At 48.7% G+C, this 12,143-nt stretch overlaps 1 protein-coding gene and 1 long non-coding RNA gene across 4 annotated transcripts in view; both read left to right on the top strand.

Annotated features, from left to right (window-relative positions):
- The first annotated feature begins 820 nt into the window (after positions 1 to 820).
- TWIST1 (twist family bHLH transcription factor 1) lies at positions 821 to 2,820 on the top strand. Its single transcript, XM_067746200.1, has 2 exons — positions 821 to 1,623; positions 2,151 to 2,820. The coding sequence occupies exon 1, from the start codon at positions 967 to 969 to the stop codon at positions 1,579 to 1,581; it is 615 nt and encodes a 204-aa protein (XP_067602301.1). The 5' UTR covers positions 821 to 966; the 3' UTR covers positions 1,582 to 1,623; positions 2,151 to 2,820.
- A 3,539-nt stretch (positions 2,821 to 6,359) lies between these two features.
- LOC137228990 (uncharacterized) overlaps positions 6,360 to 12,143 on the top strand; it is a 124,840-nt gene continuing 119,056 nt past the window's right edge. For all 3 annotated transcript variants that reach the window (XR_010945478.1, XR_010945479.1, XR_010945476.1), the window contains exon 1: positions 6,360 to 7,102. This is a non-coding gene — a long non-coding RNA (uncharacterized lncRNA). The remainder of the gene's footprint in view (positions 7,103 to 12,143) is intronic.

Below are 12,143 nucleotides of genomic sequence, written 5' to 3' on the forward strand. Positions count from 1 at the left end.
CGCGGCCACGTCTTCAGAAACGCCCACGACCTCAGGACCAGCCACGGTGGTTTGGCCCTTGGGACTCGAGGGGCCCGTCTGGCTGACCATCGGGTGGGCTCCGCCGTTGCCGGTATTCTTGCCAGTCACCCCCGCCCCAGCAGTCCCAAATCGCGCCACGGACCTAGAGGGTACTGAGGCGAGATGAGACTTCACCCACTGCGTAGAAGCTGTTGCCGCCGCTGCTGTCACAGCCACTCCGGGAGGGGCCGACAGGGCGGCCGGAATGGTACCCTCCGGCCGCTTCCCCGGGCTGCGCTCGGGTGCGGGGTCGCGGCCCGCTTGCTCCGGCGCGGAAGGAAATTGCCCCGCGCCCGCGGGAAGAGGGTGGCGGGGAGGGAAGGGGGAGGGCAGCAAGGAGGCGGGCAGAGGGGCCGGCCGCCTGGGCCAGGTCGTTTTTGAATGGTTTGGGAGGACGAATTGTTAGACCCCGAGGAACGGGGGTGGGGACGGAGAAGGGGGGCTGGAAAGCGGAAACTTTCCTATAAAACTTCGAAAAGTCCCTCCTCCCCACGTCAGGCCAATGACACTGCTGCCCCCAAACTTTCCGCCTGCACGGAGGTATAAGAGCCTCCAAGTCGGCAGCTTTCGCCCAACTCCCAGACACCTCGCGGGCTCGCCGGCACCGGCAGCGTTTCCAGGAGGCAGAGCCGGGTGTGCGTGCGGCCGTTGGGCGCTTTCTTTTTGGACCTCGGGGCCATCCACACCGTCCCCTCCCCCTCCCGCCTCCCTCCCCGCCTCCCCCGCGCGCCCTCCCCGCGGAGATCCTCCCTGTCCCTCCTCCCGCTCCCTCCTCCGCGGTCCGCACCGCCCGGGCCGGCGCCGTGCGCGAGGGAAGCTGGCGGGCTGAGGCGCCAGGCTCTCCTCCTCTTCCCCGGGCCGCCCTTCTGCCCCGGGCCTGCGAGGCCGCGCGTTGCCGCCCGAGAGATGATGCAGGACGTGTCCAGCTCGCCAGTCTCGCCGGCCGACGACAGCCTGAGCAACAGCGAGGAGGAGCCGGACCGGCAGCAGCCGCCGAGCGGCAAGCGCGGGGGGCGCAAGCGGCGCAGCAGCCGGCGCAGCGCTGGGGGCGGCGCGGGGCCCGGTGGGGCCGCGGGCGGGGGCGTCGGAGGCGGCGAGGAGCCTGGCAGCCCAGCCCAAGGCAAGCGCGGCAAGAAGTCTGCGGGCTGCGGCGGCGGCGGCGGCGGCGCCGGTGGCGGCGGCGGCGGCAGCAGCAGCGGCGGCGGGAGTCCGCAATCCTACGAGGAGCTGCAGACGCAGCGGGTCATGGCTAACGTGCGAGAGCGCCAGCGCACGCAGTCGCTGAACGAGGCATTCGCCGCGCTGCGGAAGATCATCCCCACACTGCCTTCGGACAAGCTGAGCAAGATCCAGACCCTCAAGTTGGCGGCCAGGTATATCGACTTCCTCTACCAGGTCCTACAGAGCGACGAGCTGGACTCCAAGATGGCAAGCTGCAGCTATGTGGCCCACGAGCGGCTCAGTTACGCCTTCTCGGTCTGGAGGATGGAGGGGGCCTGGTCCATGTCCGCGTCCCACTAGCAGGCGGAGCTCCCCACCCCCTCGGCAGGGCCGGAGACCTAGGTAAGGACCCGGCGCCTCTGCGCCCCTTCGCCGCTCAGGTGGCAGACCGACTGACGGCCGGGCCGCGGCTCCCTGTCCGCCTCGCCTTCCTCCCCGTCTCCTACTCCCCTCTCAACCTTCCCACCCCACCTGGCACCGCCACCTCATCTCCCGAGCGTCCCTGGAAGGCAGCTTAGTCCCCGCTAGGGAGAGAGGGATGCGCCCTTGTGAGGGGTGTGCGTGTGCGTGAGTGCGCGTGACAGGAGGGAAGACGGAGAAAGAGTCGAGGGTCATGGATAAGGACAGTCTTGCCAGCGCCTCCCTTTCTTTCGGCTTTAAGTTTTCGTTCTCCTTAAAACAAATGTTTCCAAATTCCACCTCCTCCTCCATTCCGCCCACCCACTTCCTCTTGCCCTTGGGCTGAAATCCTTCCAGGTTGTTCAGCGTAATTTCTCCGTGGTGGTGATAAGAACAGTGCTCACTAGTCTTAGAAAACAGCCACAGAGACCTAAACAATAACCAACTTTCCCCCCTCTGGGTTTTTGCAGATGTCATTGCTTCCAGAGAAGGAGAAAATGGACAGTCTAGAGACTCTGGAGCTGGATAATTAAAAATAAATATATATGCCAAAGGTTTTCTTGGAAATTAGAAGAGCAGAATCCAAATTCAAAGAAACAGGGCGTGGGGCGCACTTTTAAAAGAGAAAGCGAGACAGGCCCGTGGACAGTGATTCCCGGACGGGCAGCGGCACCATCCTCACACCTCTACATTCTGATAGAAGTCTGAACAGTTTGTTTGTGTTCCTTTTTTTTTTTTTTTTGACGAAGAATGTTTTTATTTTTATTTTTTCATGCATGCATTCTCAAGAGGTCGTGCCAATCAGCCACTGAAAGGAAAGGCATCATTATGGACTTTCTCCATTTTAAAATGGTAACAATCAGAGGAATTTTAAGAACACCTTTAGAAATAAAAATACTGGGATCAAACTGACTTGCAAAATCACAGTCAGTTAATTCCTTTTTTCATTCTTCCTCTGAGGGAAAAAAAAAACTTAAAATACAAAAACAACATTCTATTTATTTATTGATGACCCATGGTAAAATGCAAATAGATCCGGTGTCTAAATGCATTCATATTTTTATGATTGTTTTGTAAATATCTTTGTATATTATTTTTCTGCAATAAATAAATATGGTTGAAAATTGTCAGAACCTTAAAGTTTGGTCTATATTTTTAAAGGATTAAGTTGGAGGTAAAAACCTGCTTGTTTAACTCTGGAGACACCCAAGAGGGTGAGGGAGCACTAATATAAACAAAGCAGTGAAAAACTCAAAACTAGTTACTGACAGGTACAGGCATGTTATTTAGAAAGACAGCTTTATCGTTATTCCTGTTGGTGTTCAGTGGACTTAGCATCTCCCCTTCATCTCTTATCAGGTCCCCAGACAGCAAAAACTTAAGAGTTATTCACCTCTCTTGCTTATATTTTGAGAAGGCAGCTGTAAAACAGTTAAATGCAAATAAGCACTACGAACTCAGCACTATTTTCTCTTTGTTTTTGTCATGATTTCTACTCTTTATAAGGATTTTTAAATAATAGGTTTATTTCAGTGAAGGGATGCATAAAGTGTTATCAAAATTACCTGTCTATACACACATATAAATGAACACAAATGTATAGAAAATAAAGTTTAATTTGGCATGACAGAGAATTCCATTTATAAAGTAATTCGCTTAACTCTTCTTTCATGAATGAGAATGACATTTAATGTCAAGTTTGCTAAGAAGACAAGCCAAAGTTAAGAATATTTTCCCATGTTGATGTTGTCCATTTGGGAAGCATGCTCCTTCTTTAAAAGTAAAGTACATACAGCTATGGAGTAGAACACAATAAAGAACCTGAACTTTCAGTATCTTCGGTAACTATTGGAACAGTTACAATTTTAAATGCTATAGCTATTCATTTTCTAGTCAGTTCATTAGCAAATATATTTTATCCAAAATTACACAGAATTTTTCCCTCGTTACTTACATGTATACAAAATCTGATTTATTAGTTAAGTAAAGGAATAACAGGGACAAATGTTGCTTGATTTTTAATTTCATTCTGGTCATTTCTGGGCCAAAAAAAATACTGGGTTTTATAATGAATAACATTAAAAATAGTGACTTTGTATCCCTAAGTTCTTAACTTTTGAATCCAGTTTATTGCCTTCAAGTATAATTAGGGATGCTTTCAAACTGGCAAATAATTTTGCTGCCTAAATCAAATAATGACTGTGGCAAATAAGTGTATGAATCCAAACAGATAGTGTTTGCTCAGCCCAGGTTGAGGTTATTATATTGCCTGAAGGTTTTTTCCCCCTCTCCACACATCATAGAATGCTGACATAACAATATTGTAAATTTATTATTGTATTTTAGACCATGTTTTACAATAAGGAGCCTGTAGAATTTACTTATGTTAAAAGATCAGTGAAAGCTTAGGGAAATAATTTTTTAGATTTTGATAGTCCTTTACAAAATAACAAGACGGAAACATTATTTGTGGAGTGTGTGAGTGTGTGTGTGTGTGTAGAGCAGAAATGTAAAGAGGGTGCCCTAGAAGGATGAGGGAGATCATCAAGATGGTAATTCTCTCTTTTGTGTGTGTCATTGAACCACCTCCATTTTCTAAATTGTTCATGGAGGAATCTTGTTACTAGCTTGGCCTGACTATTTGATATTTCAGATTTCTTGGTGTACATCAGAATGGAGCTGACCATCCTTGCTGAGAAGGTAATTTCTATCTTAACCTCTGATGATGTAGACACTAGAAGTTTCAAAAAAGGTAGCCTTCCTTTTGCCTTTTTTTTCTTTGTGTGTGTTTGTGTGTGTGTGTGTTGTTCTCTCCACTTTTCACATAAGAGAAAAGACTTGGAAGAAAATCAAATGCCACATTTATGTTGCGTAATACTAAATACTAAACTGAAGGTAATATTTTCTCCGAGATTTTCAGATAAATAAATGAATGAAAGAAAGGTGGTGAATAGTTTTACTTTGAATGAGAAGGATTCATGGTGGAAAATATTAACTATTAGAATACAATTTTCAGCTTGCCAGACTATATCTGTATTCCCAACCTTCCCCACCCCATACACACCACAGTGCCAATTCTTTTTTAGAACAGAAACGAAGCACCTGTGTTTCTATCAATATTTCCTATTTTCATTTTATTTCATTTTATCTTTACTACCTATTCTTATTTAAAGGACATTTAGGATGAATTACCTCTGTTTCAGAAGTGAGAATTTAATACGATTTCTGGACCCAGGAATCTTTACCCTTTAGCCAGAGTGTATTCACTGAAGGGAAAGTATTGTATTAAATTGTCTTGGGTGAATTCTAAACAATTGAATGTTTCCTTTACTGTGCACGTAATTTTTTAATCTTGCTTTTAATTTCGTTGGATTGACAGCCTTCAGTCATAAGAAAGCAGTAAATTTTTGTTCCCATTACACACATTTCCCCTCTTTGTGCACACACTTGCTAACAAGCACATGCACAGATGATAATTCATGCACAGTTGCAGGTACCCTCCCCAAAGTGGAACATATTAATAAAATAACGTCAAAGAGCAGAAACTCACACAACGTGTGTACTTTTCCCCCACACTCAGCAACCGACACAAGCTTCTTGCTCCTTCGGTCCTCAGGCTCATATTCATAATGGAGCTTTTTAAGGGACATTTGGCCTCTTGCAAAAAAGTAGAGCATTTTGCACATTCCACGGTTTGGCAGACTCAGAGCTGGTTATTTTCTCTAGACCGGTATCAAGTTCTTCTCAGGCATATGATTTCACTTGAAGTCCTGCCCAGGAATCCTTCAAAGTGAGCGTTTGTCCCGCTCTCATGATGTCAGGCGGTTTTCCCTGCATCTGTAATTTGAAGAAAAACAAACCAACCTGCGGGGAACAAACGCCACGGAAACCCAAACAGAACTCCGTGGGGAGCGGGAGTCTCACCTGCGGCGAGCGCGGGAGGGGGCGCGGGCCCGGACTCCCCTGCGTGGGTGGCGGGCGGCCGCACGGTGGGGAGAGTGACCGTGTCCGTGGCCTCCTGGGACAGCGCGGACGGCCCCAGCCCCGGGCCCAGCGTCAGGCCGCTGCGCGGAGGAGGCAGCTCCAACTGTCAGCAGTAGCAAGGGCAGCGGCAGCAAGAGAGTCAGGCAAAGGCCCAACCTCATATTTCCAAAGACAGGACCGCATTAGCGACAAACAGGGGTCGGGAGAGGGATCCACGCGGGCCACTTTTCCAGAATTTTCTACTGGTGTGTCGTAAAGCGTGTCCCACCCCCAGCACCGGCGACTGTGGAAGGAAAGGGTACCGGGCAAAGTGGAAGGAGAAATAGGTTTCCTCATAATATCTGAAAGCGGATCACCCCACTATTTGCCAGGCACCTCGAAAATGCAAACAGGATTATGAGTGATCCTTACTTACTGAACAGCAAAAGATAGACCTAGTAAACAGGGCATGGGATACATTTTTCCATTCGTTTTTGTCCCAAGGCCCCAGGAGGTGAGCCACTTAATATTCTTAGCAAATCAAAGCACGTGTCCTTTGAAGAAGGTGTGTAATTGGAGTTTAAGGCATGTATGGAATTCCCAGATGTCCATAAAGTAAGAAGGAGCATGTGGCAGGTCACTGGAAGCTGGGGCAGGTTAAAATCACTGGCACAAAATTCCGCCGTTTATATTCTCTTTTATAAGGGCCACGGAGATAAGCCTTGGGGAAAGGATGGGACGGGATCATAATGAATATCCAGCTTCTCGTATCAGAGTCACAGTAACCATGGTAAAAAGCACATGGTCAGAAAACCTCAAAGAAAACAGTCAATTATAGCCGGGATTTCGTGGGCGCCCTGCAATGAGATCGTTTGGGGTTTGCTGCAGCGAGGGCCTCCAACTGCCTGCCGTCTTTCTTGTTTACGTGGACTATTTTCTTTTCCTTCTATTTTTTTTCCCTCTCTCAAGTTTGTGGATGTGTCTTCGTACTTATGCGTGCGATTTAGGCTGAAGCCAGAGGAACAAAATTCCAGAGTAGGAAAAGAAAAAGCAATTCTAAAAACATTCATTCTAGAAGGCGGCCTTCTTGGGGGAGGGGAGATTGCGAGCAAGTGAAATTAAGTTTCTGTAAAAAACATGCAGTTTAAACATCTACCAGAGAGAGCGAAAAGACAATCATCAAAATCAGCTGTTCCCTATTACTCATTCCACTGAGGTATATATGGATGTGTATGAGACGGTCGAATCTAAGCGCGAGTTTGCCTGCTGCTTATTAGGCAGGTTTCTTTGTTTGTTTGTTTTGTTTTGTTTTGTTTGTTTTTGGTCTAAAGCCAGAATCGAAGGAAATAGGAGTTTTCTCCTTGGGTTCAAGATGGTGCCCTCTCTCACCTGCACAGTGGAACCAGAGGCGGGAGACGCAAGGATCGGGGGTCTGCGGAAGAGACTGGCCCTGGCAAAGGTTGGCGCTGGGAAGCGGGCGATGTGGGACCACCTGGGGATGGGGGTCCCAGCGAAAGGGGCTGGAACAAAGCGTGCCACAGACCTCACCAGTGAGGCAGGCGGGGAGGGGGGAAGGGACGCGCCTGGAGTGACGTGAGTGCGACAAGTGAAAAGTTAAGCAGGTACCTGAAGGAAGTTTATCTTGCCCAGATGTTAGGGCTTTTATGAAATGTCACGTGAAGAGAACAGATGTACAACTTGCAAATGGGGACACGCCTGTAAATACAAGGGAGGCAAATGCTTGGGGGGAAAATCCAGGCATAAATCATCAACCTCCTTCTCTAGATATCTATTTTCTCCTTTAAATATTTGCTTCCGAAAAGGGAAGACACATCCTAAGTGAGTCTTCCAGAAGTCACGATCCAATCTTCTGGGCGGCACTTCCCCCATTCCCCCCCCCCGCCCCCCATCCTCTAGGTGTCTTGGGTGTGGATGGTTTGGATGGAGGGCAAATTTCTTTCCTGCTCGTGTTTTCTTTCTTCACATTCCCCATCCCCCACGTTACTCTCTTGGCTTCTCAAAGACGTTTGATCCTGAGAAACATATCGGATCTCGGTTTGGAAAAGCTGAAACTAATCAATTGCCTTTTTGAAGGGGTAGAGAGTGATAAGAAGAGCGAAGGAATGCCAGGCCTGACAGACCCTAAACCTCCAAGATGCTTGGATGGGCTGAAAGATGAGCGGGTGATCCCTCCTTCCTGGGGCGGGATCCAGAGCTCTGGGGATCCCTGCTGCCGACAGGGTAGGGATTTCACCAAGTTAAATTATTGGTTTGGTTGAAAGGATTTTTTTTTTTAATGACTTGTACAGATAGGGATTTTTTTTTTTTTACCCTACATGCAAGAAGGAAGTTCAGTTTATAAACAAAATTAAAATGAATTAGCAGTTGCCCAGTTGTGGAACAGTCTAATTCCTTTCTCTGTATTTAAGAGAGATGTTCATAGATGTTATTATGAATATTACCATGTGGCACAGGCTTGGGTCTCTGCCCACGTTAAGGTTTTAAATATTTGTCGACAATAACTTTAAGCTTGTACATTAAATGAACTGTGCTGTTGCTCTTCATTTAAATGCAACACTATTCCTAAGTCTTTGTTAAATTGACATTGCACCTGGCTTACAGTTATTATATAGCCACCAATTCAGCTTTCTTCTTTAAATAAAATTTAAAAGTTGGAGTATTTTTTCCACAATATTAAATCTAAATTTACTGTCAGAATTTATCTTATTCCTTTTTGGATTTCCAAAGGTGTGGTCAGAATTGAAATAGATTCAAAGTGATCACATTAGCTTTAAGGGTTGACAGTTTTTAAAACGCACAAGACCAGATAAACAGACATATCTTTTCTCTCTATAGCATTTAATCTAAATACCCATCTATCCATCCCTGGAGGAACTTAACCTTGACTTACCACCTTTGGGTGCATAACGTATCTGGTGATAGCCCCCAAAGTGCCTTGGACAAAGATCTCAGATCCTGACCCTCTGGAATTTGCCCAGCCTAGATGAATGTTGGGTTGGACCCCAACTTGCTGACTCTGCTATGTAAAGCTTTCCTCTGAGGCTTCCAGAACTCTACTTCTAAACATAGTACTGGACAAAACAGTCCACATTTCTTTTCCTCTTTTGTTCCTGAAACTTTACACCAATCAAAGAATTGTTACTATTGTTGAAAGCCAACATGCAGCAAACACAGACCTTCTCAGTCCTGCAAGCTTAGCAATGACAATGAATCCTTCAGAGAGGTCTGCTGATGCACCCTTAAATCTGTGTTGCATTCCTGGGGCAGAACACTACCTTCCAGAGCAGCATTCTTTACAATGTTCTTAAAGCCCTTTTTCACATCATGGAAGAAGGAAATTTCAGTTAGCCTCTTGCTAAGGTTGCCTCTGGCCTCATTCCTCCCTGAGTCCTCTTGCTACCCACCCCATCAACACACACCTTTTACAACTTCTAACTTTGTAACGTATAAAAGAGACTTGGAGCAGAGAATCCTTCTTCCTCTTCCTTTCCTCCAGGCCCCGACTGAGTGAAACTTAAAACACATCTCACAGATCAGTTTTCCTTCTCTGAAGGCAAGTCCACGACCCGGATTTTCAAATGGCCCAGGCTGGAGTCTGCAATATTTAATCCAGTCAGCTATTAAATGTCCTCCGGCTAAATCAAGAGTATAAGGATCCTTACCGGGATAATGATACCAAGAGCAGTTTGGTGAAGGAAAGGGGGGCTGGGAGGGGGCAGAAGACTCCAGGGATCCTTTGATTTGGAAAATCCTGTTTTTAGAACTCCTGTCAGAGTAATAACAAAGAAACATGAAAGAACAACTCTTTGTTCCAGAATATGGTTTTAATGAAATACTACTACCACGCGCGCGCGCGCACACACACACACACACACACACACACAAATCTACTACTAATAACCGCTTCTGAGACTCCGCTTTTCCTTTACCTATTAGGAAGCAGGAGGCTCTGTAACGTGATACCCTCTCCCCCTTCTCCCGCTGCCTCCTTTCCTCCCCAATTAAGCCAAAGTGGTTGCTCTGGTGAGTACCGGCCCCCGCAGATAACCGTGGACTGCTGCCCTCTGCATCCCGACTCTGGTCCCTTCTCTTAGCAAAGCCAGGCCCCCGGGGAATTAACTACGAGGGCTTCGCCTTCTCCCTTCGAAAGCGGGCCGCCGCACTTGGGGAGCAAGTTCTCCTGGCCCCTGGCTGGAAGCCTTGTTAGGACCCCAACACTTGTGGCACCAAGGGGATGGCGTGCCCCAAATCTGCTTGCCTTGGCTCCCAGCTGACCCTGCCCGGAGCTTTTTTGTTGATTTAAAACACCCGGAGGGGCTGCAACTAATAGAGCAAATGGGGCTGGGGGTAGGGGAGGGGAGCGAAGAGGCAGGGGGTGAGGAATCGCCAGGGAAAAAGAAACAGCATTTGGGAAGTGGGGGGGGGGGGTAAACTTTTAGGCAGCTGGGACGAGGCATTTTAGCAGCCGCGTCTGTCGTAAGTAGTGGACAGATAAAACCGAGCCTGATCAAAGCGTTTCGTTCGTAAATCACGCGTAAGAAATGGATTGTGAGGAGTGAAAGACACGTGTCGAATAATCTCAACCCCGGTGTCCGCTCGCAGCCCGCGGGGTTCATGACGCCCCCTCTCGCGGAATCCGCGCGCCCAGCGCGTCTCCCACCAGGGAATGTATGTGGGGGGAGGTCTCTCCTGCCCGGTCCTCCCCACCCCCATCCCCACCCCCTAGCTTCCGCCGTAGACGCCGGGCCCGGCCATCCGTGCTCCATCCAGACTTGAGATTTCAGTACAATCGGTAGATTTTGGATTGACCAAGGAATTCGTGGGAAAAAGCTGGGGTCTTTTCATTTCCGAGGCGAGAAAATTGCTCTCTCTGAATCGAAGACATCTCCCTTCCAGGTCCCCTCTTAGTGTTCTCGTCCCTCTGATGATCCCTCTTGCGAGATCTCGGAAATTTGCAAAGTGTTAGGTGCAAATGTAACGCAGCCCAGGGAGTTCAGCGAGAGCAGAAATTGCCTGGGCGGGTGTTTTCTGTTCGGAGTTTTGCTACGTTTCGAACAACTAGGTTTGCAGCGCTAGAGTTGTATGTAGCGAGTGGTTGCTGTCCTCTAAACTACCACCAAGCGGATTTTTTTTTCTCCGCCTCCCACGTCCCAAACCCCGGACTCTCCCGCACCTGCTCCTGCTGGTTGAAAAAACAAGCAAAAGTGAATGTCCAGTCCCGCGTGCAGAACGCTCCCGCCAGCTGTTCCGAGTACTCCAGAAACGCGTATTGGGCGAGTTTAGAAGCGCTGTGGTTGGCTGTCTCCAAGAAAGCAGTTGACAATGTTAAGAAAAGATAGGTTTGTGAATTTCGTGCGGGGGATTCACAGCGGCAATGTCCCTTACCCCTTTTTGTTTCCTCGGTTTTAGCATCCTCCAGATAAGGAGGATTTTGCTTATAATAGGTGTTTATGGTTCCAGGAATTTCACTTTGATCTAGGATTTTGGGGGTGGAGTGTCTAAGGGGTCTCTAGACGCTTGTCTGATTTGAATGCTTTTCAGGATGATTTATGGCGAAAGGCTCCTTTCTGACACTTCCAGATGCCAGAGCTCTTACCTTCCAGGCAGGGGTGAGGGAAACCTGCCTTCAAGAGCCGCGCGGACCGGGAGCCCGCGCGCCTACCGCGCCCGCCTGCCGGCCACGCTAAACTGACAGTGTGCACCAGCCTTCTTCTGGAGCAGCTGATAACCTTTCCCCGCCTTCCAACTAAGGACGAGGGAGGGCCCTTCTTTTTATGATGACAAAGCTACGGAGGGAAACCAAGTCACCCGCCTGTAAAGTTAGTTTCTTGCAGTTAACTATTTTATGCAATTAACCACCTGCTCCCTCCCCGTTGGTGGTTTGGTGTTAATACGATTTGACCCCAAGTGTGAAGCGGGGCGGGAATAAGCCCTCCGTTGGGACCCCTGGTGGTTTCACCCTCCGGCCTCAGCCTCTGGCCGCGGCCGCGAGAATCGCTGTTCTGGTTCCCGCGGGGCGGAGGCCCCGGCGGCGCTCAGAAGCTGCCGGGGCGTCAGGGGGTAGGAGGCGATGTCTTCTCGAAAGCTCCCTGCCGTCTCTGGACGGCGAAGCGAGGCCAGGAAAAATAACCCTCCCGACTCAATTACTGTGAGCTCCACCGGGAAGCTGAAAAGCTGAAATGTGCGCCGCTGCAGGGGGGCAGGTCAGACAGGGCGGACGCTAGCGCGATTTTAGGGGACCCCTAAGGCCGACAGAACTGAGAACGCGCTAAAGACATTTGTCAACCTGAAGCTAAAGGTGGGCCCGACCCACAGTAGCCTCCAGCGGACGCTTTTCCCAGAGGAAACGAGAGAGGTTTTCCAGCCATTTCTTCTCCTTTCGAAGTGTAACAGATTGGGGATTGCGGAGGAGAAACTGTTTTCTTTCTTCTTTCCCAAGGTGAAGGCAAATTACGGAAGGAATTAGCCGCGCAGGCTTG

Source organism: Pseudorca crassidens, chromosome 8 (assembly GCF_039906515.1).
Source record: "Pseudorca crassidens isolate mPseCra1 chromosome 8, mPseCra1.hap1, whole genome shotgun sequence".
Lineage (NCBI taxonomy): Eukaryota > Metazoa > Chordata > Mammalia > Artiodactyla > Delphinidae > Pseudorca > Pseudorca crassidens.